At 46.1% G+C, this 15,501-nt stretch overlaps 2 protein-coding genes across 2 annotated transcripts in view; both read left to right on the top strand.

Annotated features, from left to right (window-relative positions):
• Positions 1-2,121, top strand: part of LOC310800013 (phosphoinositide 3-kinase regulatory subunit 4-like) — a gene marked incomplete at its 3' end in the record, with an annotated part of 239,417 nt that extends 237,296 nt beyond the window's left edge. The window contains exon 10 of the mRNA XM_083662612.1: positions 1,940-2,121. Within this exon, the coding sequence (XP_083518738.1) occupies positions 1,940-2,121 (182 nt within the window). The remainder of the gene's footprint in view (positions 1-1,939) is intronic.
• Positions 2,122-2,163: 42 nt separating this feature from the next.
• On the top strand, positions 2,164-13,932 carry LOC310800011 (ectonucleoside triphosphate diphosphohydrolase 3-like; the record flags this gene model as incomplete). Its single annotated transcript, XM_083662610.1, has 6 exons — positions 2,164-2,172; positions 3,035-3,262; positions 4,696-4,965; positions 5,066-5,176; positions 7,402-7,539; positions 13,744-13,932. The coding sequence occupies 6 exons, from the start codon at positions 2,164-2,166 to the stop codon at positions 13,930-13,932; spliced, it is 945 nt and encodes a 314-aa protein (XP_083518736.1).
• Between the last annotated feature and the right edge of the window lie 1,569 nt (positions 13,933-15,501).

Below are 15,501 nucleotides of genomic sequence, written 5' to 3'. Positions count from 1 at the left end.
AGGCAAAATCAAACAGCCCTACGCTGCACCTTGGGCGAGAAAACCCTGAAATGAGGAACCTTGGGTATAAAGGCATTAGAGTTGTACTGCAAAATTGTTCTGCTTTACTGCCCCACTAAAAGCACAGTTGGCAGTAATCCTGTCTCCTCTGTGCTGGTGTTTGGTGTGGTTTGTGTGGCGCAGGCTAACATTAACATGAACTAACATCTTTCTTCCTCTTCTTCTTCTTCTAAAAAAACCCTCATGTTAATTATTCCTTCTCTCAAACTACTTTCTACAAATGCTACTGTATTCCTTTCAAACAGTCTTAGCTGCGTTCACACCGACCTATTAACACTTTGAGTGCCACGGCCCTTGGGCAAAAGGTTGCTTGCTGTGCCACATAGGCCGCAATGCATTTTAAAACAGTCATATAATTTCTTTAATAATTACTATGTAAACACTGAACACGGACAAATAACGATGAGACTCTCTTCTATCACCTGCAAAAAAAAGTTTATTGATCCCATTTTCCGTTCTTTAGTTATGAGCCGGAGAAGATAGCTTGATTGAACCAAAAACAGCCCTTTTTTTCTACGAGCTGAGATAATGAGCCTTTTGTGAAATTAAACATTTCAAGCACATCACTGACTCTGAAGCTAATTTTCTGATGTCTGGGTCTGTCTGGGTGAAGTGTATGCTGCTCTGCGTGCCCCCCCCCCCCCCCCTCAACTGCACACGCCTCCTCCTGGGTGTGTCTGGTGGCTCTCTGCTGAGTTTGCTGTGCACACACAGTGAAGGGTGCGCGACATCCAGCTTTTTGGTTCCGCGTGTGTTTGTCACGGGCTCCCATGCTTCCAGTTGAGAATAATAAGGCTGATTATGCGGATGTGCTGTCGCAGCGGACACGGAGGTGCTCAGTTGTGACAGCGGATGCAGCTGCTGCGGGCACAGCTGGCGTTTGGCTTCATGCATGTCGATGCATACGGACGGATGCGATGCGATTTCCTTTTTCCCCAGCGACTTCTTCTGTGTGTTTGGCTCCACTTTCTCTTATCAGGAGAGTGCTGTCGCCACCTAATGGGTTTGTAAAATAGGTTATAGACCTCCAATAGCTACAATATTGTAAGAGGCGATGTAAGAAGCTTAGATCGACACCCCCCCCGTCAAAAAAACTATTTGGAGTTACTGACGCCATTTGGCGTCGCTGGCAGCCTACGGTAAATTTCTAATGACGCCATATGGCGTCGCTGGCACTCAATGTGTTAAAGTTTTTCGCTGGCATCGAGTTTACATACAAAGTCAATGCAAACGAGCGATTGAGCGTATATTCGCCCGGGAGAAAAATCGCTGGGCGTCCGAGCGACAGAGACAGAGCGATGGGGCGAAAATACGCTCGTCGCCCGAGATTAAATATCCCAACTTGAGCGAAAATATGCTGGCATCAGTCGCTCGCTGTTCAACGCTGATTGGCTGCCGTGTGAGAGTGAGTCAAGGATCACACTGGCTTGGAACAAACCGCTGGTTTATTGTGTGGCAACAAACCGCATTGACAGCTGATTGACAGGCTGACAGCTGACATGAAGTGAAGTCTGTACTACCGGTATAGAGCTCGCGTTAGGAGCACGCCGATAGGCTTAGCTTGTAAACAACTACGGTGGCTCGTAGTGGACAAATATCATGACATTGCGTAACGTTACAGCCCCCAGATGTCCGTCAATTATTGTGCCTGTTGATGAGCGATTTAAACAGAGCGATTCCAAAGGGTTGAATCGAGCGACAGAGAGAAAAATAAATATCTCGGTGTGAACACAGCTTTAGCTGTCATAGACTGTGTTGCACAGTTGATTTCACTACTGTTGAGAAAATGTGCTAAATGACATAATGTAATGTGATGTAATGTAATGCAGGTGTGGCGGTGCTAAAATGTGCTAAATGACTGTAATGTAATGTAATGCAGGTGTGGCGGCCTACGTAGGCTGGCAGAGCTCGTCCATCCTGAAGCCTCTGCTGCAGCAGGGCCTGAGTGACGCTGAGGAGTTTGTCATCTACAAAGCTCTGAACGCTCTCACCTGCATGTGCCAGCTGGGTCTCCTGCAGAAACCCCACATCTACGAGTTCCTCCAAGACATCGGTATGTAGGGCTGTTTCAAAGTGAACAACATCACCCTAATGCTGGAATCCATGAAGTCAGCGAGTAAACGTGTTAAACTAGTCAACTTGTTCAAATAGTCAACTTGCTGTTACCTGCCTGTTGTCATAGAGTACCAACGTCACAAACCATTATTATTATTATTTGAACCACTAGACATTTTTCTGTAGACGTTTCGCAAAATGCTTCTAAAAATAGTTTACTTCAAACAAAGTGATTCAGCTATATTTAGAATCGAGAGAGACCATATAACATTTCACTCTGACCATCAACAACAACAAACATGAGGGGGTACGGTGGTGCAGTGGTAAGCGCTGTCGCCTCACAGCTCGAAGGTCCTGGGTTCGATTCCCACCTGGGACGCTGTGAGCGCTGAAGGAATGCCCGTCCGCATGTCCTCGAGTGCCCACTGCCCGGGTGGGGTCTTCAAAAGGGCCTTTCTGTGTGGAGTTTGCATGTTTTTCCCGTGCCTCCCGGGGGTTTCCTTCATATAGGAACCCCCTTCACCAAAAACATGCAATATCCTGGTTGCTAATGTGGTTCCTCCTCTGGTCGTTAAGGGCGCCTGTTCAGAGGGAGGGGAACTGGTTGGAATAGCGTGAACCTCCCACGTGCTATGTCCTACCGGTGAAGCTTCCCCTGTCAGCTGGCTAACTGCCCATGTCTCGGAGGAAGCATGGAGCCAGTTTCGTCTCTCCCCAGATTGGCAGAGGGTGGAGCAGCAACCAGGATAAATAAATTAAATTAGCACTAATGGGGGATAAAAAAATCGGGGGGGGGGGGGGAATTGAATTAACATCTCTATTCATAATCTCTATTGTAAAATGTGAATTTGTGTTATATCAGCAGTTTGTAGGCCACCATAATAAAAGGTCTGCAAAAGTTCTTCCATTGTGTTTGCAGAGGAACTTGTGGAACGCCTATGTCCGTCCTGACGGGGCAAAGACAGTGGGGTCCATGGACCTCGGCGGGGCGTCCACCCAGATTGCCTTTGCGGTCACAGACGGGGCCACGGGGACCGACTACATGCCGGTCCAACTGTACGGCTATCCTTACAACCTCTACACACACAGTTTCCTCTGCTACGGCAAGAACGAGGTCGAGAAGAAAGTTCTGGACAAAATAGTCAAGGTGCCACACAGCTTGTCTTTGGTGTGTGTGTGTGTGTGTGTGTGTGTGTGTGTGTGTGTGTGTGTGTGTGTGTGTGCACAGACGGGATCTCTCAAGGATTCACTATGTTTCTATATAATCTGTCCTTGAGCTGCTAACCGGCAAAGGGAGACCAGTCAAGGATGCATTATGTCGTTAAGGATATTGATCATCCAGCTAGGCTGGGAGAAAATTCATTACTGTATCTCTGGTAGCTTGTAAGAAAATACTAACTTGAAGCTCATAGTAATTAGAGGGAGAGATGCTATGAGAATATGTTATGCGTGTAAAAGTGCAGCACTGCTTGCGCATGCTAAAGGCCGTAGGCCAAAGGCCACGATGGTGCACTTCCATCGTTGAGTCCATCCTCACCTCCTCCATCACCGTCTGGTATGCTCCTGCCACTCTCAAAGACATCAACAGACTTCAGCGCATCATCCGCTGCGCTGAGAAGATAATCGGATGCAACCTGCCATCCCTCCAGGACCTGAACGCAGCCAGGACACTGAAGCGGTCTCGCAAGATCATGGCTGACCCCTCCCACCCTGGCCACAAACTCTTTAAGACACTCCCCCACGGCAAGAGACTGAGGTCTGCCAAGACCAGAACCACCCGCCACAAGACCAGCTTCTTCCCAACCGCCATCAGCCTCACCAACAAGGCCCGGAAACCCCTTCCGCCAAGGACCTCACCAACAACCCCCCCCCCCCCCCCCCCCCCACACACACACACACTCCCCCTCCATAAAACTGGAACTCATATCTAATTTAATGCCTGTCTAACTGGGACTGTAAATTCATTCAATCCGCATAAAGTTGCTGTATCCAGATTGAGAGGACACATTGCATTTACACTTGTGTTCAATGTGTACACAATGCATCCCTGACCACCTCCGGAGGTGGTTTGGCCGATCAGATTGCAATCCATCTTCAATGCGTTTTGGGGGTGTTTACACCTTCAAGTGATAAAACACAATCTGATTGCAATCTGATCACAGAAAACACATGTTAGCGCCAGGTGTAAATGGCCCCAATGTGACGATATGTATCGTGGGGCAGAAAAATAAATTGTGATATTAGCTTCATTTCATCACGTATTAAATCGTATTGTGAGATAAGCACATTGTTCCATCATAAGAAACATTGTAAACAAATGGTACACTCCCCTCTTCCTCTCAGGGTTCCCACTGGTCCTTGAAATCAAGGCTTTGAAAGTTTTTGAAAATAGACATGGGTCATTGAAAGTGCTTGAATTTATAGATTGTGTGCAATAATAGATTTTTTTTTTTACTTATCTGTAAAGTCCGCTAGTTCTCATTATAAAAATGTAATTGTAATAGTAATTAACATTGATATGTGTCTGTGTTGGGTCCTTGCCTTTCATCTCCCCTTCTCCACCTGCTCTTAACCCTCCAGGCATCGCAGGACCCCACCTACGTTCCCAACCCGTGCTACGCGGAGGGCTTCAACATCACCGTGAAGGCCTCGTTCATCTACGAAACGCAGTGCACAGAGAAGCCAGCCAACTACAACCCAGACCAAGACATCTTCATGGTGGGGGCTCCGGACTCGGACAAGTGCGGGAGCATCGTCAAATCCCTGTTTGACTTCACGAATTGCTCTGGAGCGGTTACTAACTGCTCCTTCAATGGCATCGAGCAGCCACCCGTCACTGGGGAATTTATGGTAAAACCCACTGTGACCACGCTGCACGCACACACAGACATATACTGTGTAGGGTGCATTCATAATAATGAACTACAACTCTGTCTGTTGTCCCCTCAAGGCATATGCTGGATTCTTCTTCACTGCCAGGGCTCTGGGGATGAACAGAACCTCAGAGCTGGAGGGATTCGAGGCTGCAGTGAAGGAATTCTGCCACACACACTGGACAGTTGTACGTTTCTCAAATTTGCCTGCTGCTGCTACAGTGCAAAGGAAGGAGGCAGATTGAAGAGTAAAATAGATGTAATAACTAGTAATAGCTTTACAATGACTGGTCATTACGGAGTAATACAAGTGTTTTTTTACCAGTAATTGTATTGTAAGGTCTAGTCTAGTGGTTATTTTGTATGCAATAACACTGATAGACTGCTCATTGCCTGGTAATTACTGAGTAATATGCTATACAGGCAGAAACATGGCTTTTTTTTTTGACCAGTAGTTGTATAATAATAATTGTAGACTAGCACCTGCTCACTGCGGCGCAACATGTGCAGTCGCCAGCTGCTTCTTTTCACCTGGCAGTGAGGAGTTTGAGAGGATCATGCTATCCCCCCCCCCCCCCCCCCACACCCCACCGGCTTCCCACCCGCAGACACGGCCAATTGTGTCTGTAGGAACGTCTGACCAAGCCGGAAGTACCGCTACCGGGAATTGAATCCTGGTCTCCGCTAGGCGAGCGCTTTTACACCCCCCCTACTCGTTAGTTTTAAGTAGTAAATTGTATGTATACCTGGTAAAATGTTCAAATGTAGTGGCCGCTGTTTCCATGCTAGCTGACTAGTCTCATGAGCGCGTGCAAATCCAGCATGCCTTGCAAGGTTACAGTCATTCTCTAACAATAACATCTTTGACACTACTGCAGAATTACCTCCCCATGACCTGTAGTGGCCGCTGTTTCCAAGGAATAATAATAATTACAGATGAAGACTGGGAACTGCTGAAACGGCTGTCAACACGGCCAACAGCCATGTTGACAGACTCAGTTTGGGCTTGTTGTCACAGCAACGTGTTGTCTGTCTGCAGTCATTTTTATTTCTGCATTTCACATTAACTTCACTCAACTGTGGAGGAAATTATACTAATATTAATATTCTATCCCTGACTCTATTCTCTGTTATATGATCTCATCTCTCTGTGTGATTTTGCAAAGCAGTTCTGTCATACTTTGGACCTGACCTGACCTGGAGAAAGATAGCTGCTAGTGGCTAAATTAATTGGTCCTCGTTAGCACAAGAAATTCCTTATATCTGGAACTTTACCGTTCTATTTGATCATGTGCCAAGCATGATATCATATCTTCAATGAAGGGGTCTAGAACTGCTGTTATGCGCCTTTTGCTTCATACACTTTGGGGTGGGTGAACATCGGGTCTGTTTGCAATCAATTAGCTACAGGAAGACAACTCTTTCCTCCACGTCTCTTAACACGTTCACTGCCGTGGACGAGATATCTCGTCAAACAAAATCCAACGGTTGACTGCCGTGGACGAGATATCTCGTCAAAAAAAAAAAAAAGTTTTTGACGGTGGGACGTGGATCTAACCCTTTTACATCTCCTATTATAATATGGGAGCCACCGAACGTGTACAATCCATTCCACCGACCCACTAAGTGGCGACAGTGCTCTCCAGACTATAGGAAGCCAAGCAAAAACAGCATGAGGAAGCCTCATGAAAATGGATTGGCGAAAACGCTTTCGCTTTCGCGAAAAGCAGCACAGACAAGCAGCAGCAGCAGCAGCAGCAGCACACCGAGAGCGGAGTACGCCTCAAGATTGGAAGAAGGGGATCGCAAAGGAATTTCTCTCCCGTGTCCAACCCCCCCCCCTCGCCTCTCCTCTCTTCTTCCCCGCTCCTGCGATTCCCCTCTCTTTTTTTGGGATCCGTGAGGCAACAGAAACTCGCCTGTGACAAACACTGCAAAGCCACCAGAGACACACCTACGGAGGGAGGAGTTTGAAGGAGACACACACACACACACACACACACACACACACAAACACAATACAGTATACACACTTGCCCAAGGGCACCCATAATCACAGGCACGTGAGGTGGTTCTAAAAATCAATTTATCTCAAAACTCTCTGAAAATCTCTGAAACCATGCTGTATTCAACTGCTAATGCCTACATAACTACTAACTCTACAAACTAACTCTTTTAGACAGGGAAAGCACACATTCTATTAGTTCTTTTGAGATATTTTGTGTTCACAAAATCCTAACAGAAAATAATCCTCGGCTGTTGAAAGATGAGCCAGAATCCTCAAAAAAAAACTTTGGCAGAAGCTACTTACAGTAAAAAAAAACGGCTGGCAGTGAATGTGTTAAATGACAGAGAACCTCCATCACATGAACATGCACCTCAGACTCTGATCTTTGTTTCTCCTGTCTTGCAGCTGAAGGAAGAGAAGCGTTGGATCTCTGAGCGATTCCTCAAGACGTACTGCTACTCTGGTCACTATGTGTTCACCCTGCTGGCGGACGGATACAAGTTCGACAAAGAGACCTGGAGAAACATATACTTCCAAAGAGAGGTGGGTCAAAAAAGGAAAGATGGTAGACACTGTTGTATCTGAGCGGCAATAGAGAGCCGAAGTCACACGCCTTGCGGTACGCGATATTTTTTCCCCGGATGATGGCGAAGGCTGGAGGCACCCTCTCTGCCTGTGATTGGCCTATAGCGTCAAACATTCATCCAATCACATTCGCTTGGCTATCCTGCGTCTCTTTCTACAGTCTGTGGTCAGACAGACAGCAGTTTTGCTTGCTAGCATGCGTGAAAGACGCCACTGTGTGTTTATGTTTTTGATATAGTCTGGTCTCTGGTTTATACAGTAATGCTGCCGCTACTCTTGGCAGTGCACGTATGTAAAAAAATAAATAATAATAAATAAAATATGAGTGGTTGTGAACGGCGAGAGACAATCATTTTTTTATCTCGTTTAATTCAAACGAGATTAAAAAATGATTGTCTCTCGCCTAGGGTGACCAGATCCCAACTAGCCAAATGTGGGACAAAGAGTATGTTTGTGTGGGACAATGTGGGACGCGTTACCAATGCATCAATGTAGTCTAAAATGTTGATATAAATGTCTCTAACTTAAAAAAAATAAACGTTTCTATTCTGCCCTTAGCTCATAACATCTCTATACTTTGCCCTCAGGTTGATTCAGTAGCACATAATATAGACTATGCAAATAACAACTTAACAAATGTATTTTATTTAAATGCAACTTTACGTTCCATAAACACAGTAAGCATGAAGCTTAAGTTTCACAGTGCTTCTACACACCTGACCTGACTAAACTGTGTAGCCTACAATAAAACAGAACAGTCAAGGCTTAGAACTGTTCTTTCAAGTAGCCTAGTACTTAAAGTGCTTTCAAAAGGGTTTGTCCTGCCTGTACTTTCTCAAACAACAGACAGCTGTTAGCTTACTGCCACAGTCTTCTGACCTGTATGAGTGGCAGTGTTGCACAGTGTGGTAAATGGTAGTTATTTCAGCTGCTGTTACCTTATCTGTGTTGGAATCCTGTTTGGGTTTCAGTATGAACGTATCCATAGACTGGAAAGCCTCCTTTTGAGCAACACGTTTCTTGTGAGTCTCGCATTGTTTGTGTCGTTTCACATCGTATTCACCTCCGTGTGCAACTGAAAAATCACTTCGGCAAACGTCGCAAAACACTCTCTGAGAATCGCCTTGCACTGGTTTCACCCATGGGTAAATAGTGGTCCAGTCCTTATTGTAGCTGCATCTCCTTTTCTTGGCTGTAGTCGCAGTTTCGTCCCTTTCTCTTTCCATGTTTCATATTCCGCGCGCAGCGTCAAATCGACTCGTTGTTCTTTTCCGTGTTGTGGTGGTGTGTGGGCGTACCCTAACCGGTTGCCTGCATTATTTTGATTTGATCCCAGAACCTCGTGTACCCGCTCCAGTTTGATTGACATGTGACATCAGACATAGCCCGCCCCGTCATGACAGCTTTCTCTCCCTGCTTTCTCCACAGACCACACACAGCCTTCATAAACCAGACTTTAGAAACGCGCATTTGAAAACTGGAACAAGACGATCAAAATGCGGGACAACGTCTCAATTTGCGGGACGCTTGAAAAATCTTGAAAATGCTGTGCAGTCCCGCACAATGCGGGACATCTGGTCACCCTACTCTCGCCGTTCACCACCCTAACCCTTACACAGGGCTGTATTACTGAACGGGCATACCGGGCACTCGCCAGGGGCCCGAGAGCTCAGGGGGCCCATGAGCTAGAGTCTCTTCCCAGGCCGCCGCAGGCGGCCTGCGAAGAGACTAACTGATGGGGCCCCTGAGCTCACTTTGCAGCTGAGACTCTAGCTTATGGGCCCCTGAGCTCACTTCGCAGCTGAGACTCTAGCTTATGGGCCCCTGAGCTCACTTCGCAGCTGAGACTCTAGCTTATGGGCCCCCTGAGCTCACTTCGCAGCTGAGACTCTAGCTTATGGGCCCCTGAGCTCACTTCGCAGCTGAGACTCTAGCTTATGGGCCCCTGAGCTCACTTTGCAGCTGAGACTCTAGCTTATGGGCCCCTGAGCTCACTTTGCAGCTGAGACTCTAGCTTATGGGCCCCTGAGCTCACTTCGCAGCTGAGACTCTAGCTTATGGGCCATGAGCTCACTTCGCAGCTGAGACTCTAGCTTATGGGCCATGAGCTCACTTCGCAGCTGAGACTCTAGCTTATGGGCCCCCTGAGCTCACTTCGCAGCTGAGACTCTAGCTTATGGGCCCCTGAGCTCACTTCGCAGCTGAGACTCTAGCTTATGGGCCCCTGAGCTCACTTCACAGCTGAGACTCTAGCTTATGGGCCCCTGAGCTCACTTCGCAGGCGGCCTGCGAAGAGACTCTAGCTCAGGGGTGCCCAAATTCTTTCCCATGAAGGGCCAAAACTCAATCTGGGTGGAGGGCCGAGGGCCAAAAATAAACGTTGTGGAATTACATTAAAATGTATTGTGTTTTATAGAAAATTAACATTCTAAATCTAAAATAACATTTCAATATAATAATCTACTTTTTATCTGTTTGGTAATTGTAATAATTTGCAATTGGTTATATATATTTAAAAAAAAAACATCTGCATTTGTGGGGAGCTTAAACATTTAATCAGTAAACACCCAGTTAAAAACAGTTGTATTTTCCACCTTTGTAATCAAGAGAGAAATTTGACTTAATTCACAACTTGAAAAATCCTCAAGGTACTTTGAAAATCAGCTTTATTGTTCATCTTTTGTAAACAATTTGCCATGACAATTTGCAGGGTTGCAATCTCAGGAGTGAACACAGTATATCTGCAGCCACATTCAGACACTGTTTCACAAAGTCACCACATGAAAAAGCTGTCCACCCTTTGCAATCAGTGCAGATATCTGATAACTTGCCCGAGTTGCATTCTGGATAAAAAAAAAAGTCGGGGGGCAAATTTTTTTTTTTTTTTTTTTTGCGCTGTGAGGGGGGGCCCGTGAGGGGGGCATGCCCAGGGGCCCGTGAAGTCATAATCCGTCTATGCCCTTACATATGAGGTTTGTCCATTTAAAAGATAGCGTTGTAAGTCAAGAAAGTCGCAGTTTGTCATAAAACGGTTGCACTATAAGTTATAAATCAGTTCAAGTGACGTCATAGTCTCTCTCTCTCCCGCTAGGCCATGTTGGTGTTGGTGTGACCTATATTGTGCAAGACGAGAGAAAATGTGACGTTTGCGTTTTACGACAAACTGCAGCTTTCTTGACATGCGAAACACTTTTTCTTCACATTTGGTGTGGTATGTGAAGGGTTCTGGTCAAAATCTCCACATTTAAGACCAATCTGTTACAATTGTACAAAGTGTATCATTTTCAGGCAGCAAAGTGCCCTCTATGGGTTCAAACCTGCTTTTTTTTTTGCCTCCAACCAAAATGTCCCAAATGTGGTTGTCTGTTATGTCACGGCCTCCATGTCATTATTACTGTAGTTCACGCCAGGAGAGTTGCAACATCTCGATTCACTCCAATGGACCCGTTTTTAGCACAAGCCCTTTAACAGCGCAAGGCATCGTGGGTAATCGCCTACTGTGGCTAATGTTAGCGGCTAGTTCGTTATGTTACATGGCAGTAAAACGCCACTGAATGACCAAATTGATATAACCTTTAGCCATTTCGAGTAACACTGTTTCCATACGGACGACCAGCGTTGGTTAGTTGTGTATAATGTGGCTATATTTATAACGTACACTATATCTCTGATACACTCTGATATAATGTGTTTTCCTCTATGCGGGGAAAAGTGTCATGGCGCCGTTTCCGGTTTATTTTTCCAGTCTGAACCAAACAATGTTCTGAACACAGCCAAAGAGTGTAGTGAGACAAGAGGAGACACTCTTCTGCTTCTTTTATTTGTTTTTGTTTTTTAATCAAGCAGCAGCCATTTTGTCACATATCTGGGGGGGGGGGGGGGGGGGGGTAAGTCCCCATTTAAATTGAGGAAAAATCACATGTGGACTTCATGGCACAATTCCAACAGGATTAAAAAAAAAAAGTATTTCGCCGTTCACCGACATTGATATTTTGGTTCGTATGCTGAAGCAGGAAGTAGGAAGACTTTGACTCTATTCACTTGAATTCCAGGAATATTGTGCTCTAAAGATGACGTTAGTGGGGTCGAGGCTGTTACGTCCTGAAACCCACATAGGTTGCGCCAGCCGTAACCTATGTGCGATTCGAAATAACGCATCCGAGATAGAAACATTATGAATATAGCTACGTTATAAACAACAAACTAACGCTGGTGATCCGTATGGAAACAGTGTTACTCGAAATGGTTAAAAGTTATATCAATCGAATTTGGTCATTCAGTGACATTTTACTGCCATATAACATAACTAACTAGCGGCTAATATTAGCCACAGAAGGCAACTAGCGCTGAACCGGAAGAACAAATACGTTTGCGTTGAACGCGGAAGAGAGAAAAAGTGGGCGTGGTGAATAAGGTGAATAGGAAGTCATTAAGAAGACAGAAATCAAAGATAATTTCTTCCCATTAGACACTGTCCTACTCTATTCTATCTGCTGCATGCTCTATCATGTATTCTCTATTGTTGCAACAAAAGCTCTCACATTAGACAAAGAGTGAGAGAATAATATGAGAAAATACATCAATATGACAATAGGTTTTGAAGGGCTGTCCTTGGGCTGACACGTTGCAGCACATTAAAGGAACACTCCGCCCATTTTCAACCAGCTTTGTATCATTAGAACATCAGTAGTATATCAGAAAACTGTAAACGGTTTTGAAAGTCTGTCATTTAATTGGACAGTTATTGAGTGTTAAAGTGTGGACCAGTGACATCACTGGTCCACACTAACTCAAATTAATAACTCATTAACTCAAATCAACTCTCAATAACTGTCAAACTAGATGAATGATGAATAGTTTGACAGTTATTGAGAGTTGATTTGCTCCCCGTGCTAAGCGGATTAAACCACACATTGGGAGCTATGCATGCAGAGACGGATGCCTCGCATACTCATCATCTAACAGACAAAAAAAGTCGATGCCAGAGTGATTTATTCCATGCCTGCCCCCTGGGGACACCGAGGCTCTTTCAACAATGGTGGTCCCTCAGTAGAAGGAGATTCCCAGGCTGACATTCAGTCCATTACTTTATTACATTATTCAGTCACTGTTTCCAAATAGCACATGATTATAATGACCCTTTATGACTCATTCACTGAAAACAAGGGGCTTCCCTCACTGGGCCTGGGGCTATCCCCCCACATTCCACAAGCTGCCAACAAGCCAGATACTGTGCTGCTGTGCCCGCTCCTGCCTCTGGGGGGATCTGTGCTGCTGTGCCCGCTCCTGCCTCTGGGGGGATCTGGAGCGGGACACATGGATATAGCTCAGAGAAACCAGACGGCTGTTCTGAGTCATGTACGGCCCTGGGGATCGGTTCAGTTTGTCACGACAGGCCTGTTTTGACACTGTCGACTTCAGGGGAAATCCAAAGTGTTTCTAACAGTCACTTTGATCCATGTCTCAAACGATGCCGCGTTGGGTCGTTGAATTGAAGGGAATTTGGACTGGAAAGTCCAAATTCATTACGTCATTTGGCACCCAGACGCTTTTATCCAAAGCGACTTACAATTATCACATTTTGTCAACAGTAGAGAAATCAATTTTGCAACACAATCTTATGACAGCTGCAACTTTTGAAGGAATAAAGTAGCACCTGTAGAAAGTATATTGAGAAGGATGTTTTCATCCTTAAGAAGGTGTGGGAAATCTGTAGAACAAAATGACAAAAGTGAATCTTCCTCTTTTCTCTCCCCTCCTCTCCTCTCCTCTCCTCTCCTCTCCTCTCCTCTCATCTCCTCTCTTCTCCTCTCCCCCTCCTCTCTCCTCTCCTCTCCTCTCTCCCCTCCCCTCCTCTCCTCTCCCCTCCCCTCCTCTCTTCTCCTCTCCTCTCCTCTCCCCTCCCCTCCTCTCCCCTCCTCTCCTCTCCTCCCCTCTCATCTCCTCCCCTCTCCTCTCCTCTCCTCTCATCTCCTCTCCTCCCCTCTCATCTCCTCCCCTCTCCTCTCCTCTCCTCTCCTCTCCTCTCCCCTCCTCTCCTCTCCTCTCTTCTCCTCTCCTCTCCCCTCCTCTCCCCCTCCCCTCCCCTCCCCTCCTCTCCTCTCCTCTCCCCTCCCCTCCCCTCCTCTCCTCTCCTCTCCTCTCCCCTCCCCTCCTCTCCAGGTGAAGGACACCAGTGTAGGCTGGGCCCTGGGCTACATGCTGGGCATGTCCAACATGATCCCGTCCGAGGCGAAGACGATCCTCCCCATGGCGGGACCCGTCTTCTCCGGCCTCATCTTCCTCTTCTCCGCTCTCACCATCATCACCGTCGTCTTCCTCTGCATCCTCCTCGTTCGCACCTGCTACTGAAGTGCCGCGGGTCAGAGGTCAAAGCAGCTACAACACTCACAAAAGGGACCGGGGCCTGTCATTGTAAGCCTCGGCCACCGCTGTAGCCGGGAGGCGCTACAGTAACATGTGACCAGGTTCTCCAATGGAAAGTTAATCGTGAATGTTCATATCTTTTTTGAGCCCGGAGCCATTTAATGACAAACCAGTGAAGTGGCCAAGAGACTGAAAGCACCCAGCTTGTATATATCCTGCTAGCATCTTCGGCTTGAGATGGGACATTCAGTTACTGTTCTGAGATAGTTTTCTTCCACTTGGTAGATAGTAAACATAGATGTATCTCTAAAACAAGTATAAAACAAGCCCAAGTTGATTTTGCACTTCAGGTACTGTATACTCCAGCTAGACTAAAGTAATGGGATACATTCTGTATACTCCAGCTAGACTAAAGTAATGGGATACATTTTTGGGGGGTATCAATCGACTTTTTCAGAATCTGCCATATGCACTAGACATGGCGGTTTTAAAGTCAAAGAGGTGATATTGTAGCAGTCTGTGTGGTGTGAATTAGGGGTTGCATAGACTAGTCGATGAAACAACGCGTCAACGTTACTACCACGAGTCAACGTTACTACCTCTTGACAGTGTGGTGTGACCCACGGCACCAGACCTGAAATCCCTAAGGAGCTGCTGAGGGGGAAATACGGGTTCTGCAGAGCCCAGAGGAGAAGATGGTTAAGGAAGAGGAGAGACGTACAAAAAGACACGGTTTCTATCCAGAGTTTAGCCAGCTTCCAGTTGGTGCGTGCAGGAGTTGCATTGAGAGCTGCATGATGAAATGTCACAGTGAAATAACGTGCAGGCCGGCCATCGAACTGTTAGCAGAAATGGTGGTATTATGAGCTTGGATATATCATATTTACCAGTGGTGACGTGGTAATTATGACAGGACACCGTTCAAGTGCTCTGGGTCGGAAAGAGCAACAAACATGGACGCTTGTTCTCTCGTGGCTGGTGTTTTCTTACTAACAGCAAGTAGTGGGTCATTATGGTATAGCTACATAGGCCATAATGTGCAAGTACTAAAAATAAATGATAGCTATGAACAGAATAACAAAATATATCACTTTTTACAGTCTTTTGGTGCCACGGACTTCATACTTTCCGCCATTGTTGTAGTCCCGGAAACCTCAAGCAACGTCACAACATCGGAAACTCATGTAGCATCGACATGTCCGAAATTCCCACTCGTAAATAGGATATTGAAGGGATGTTCATGTGTGTACAACTCGTAAATACATTGAATACGATGTATCCGAGGAGCACATGAACGCACGATAAGTTCATTACGAGAGAGATGTTCACATTCCTCCCGCGTTGCAGGCTGCTGCCATCAACTCAGTGACCAAGACTCGTTTTTTTTTAACTTGCACTGCTGCACGTGACGGATAGTCGTCATCGACTTGACTTTATTGGTAGAAAGGTCGACTTAAAAAAAAACAGGAGTCGTGCAACCCCTAGTGTGAATATCCCGAAAGAGTGGCAACACACACACACACACACACACACACACACACACACACACACACA

Source organism: Poromitra crassiceps, assembly GCF_964638095.1.
Source record: "Poromitra crassiceps genome assembly, chromosome: 29".
Taxonomy (NCBI): Eukaryota; Metazoa; Chordata; class Actinopteri; order Beryciformes; family Melamphaidae; genus Poromitra; species Poromitra crassiceps.
This window is presented reverse-complemented; position numbering and strand designations above follow the sequence as displayed.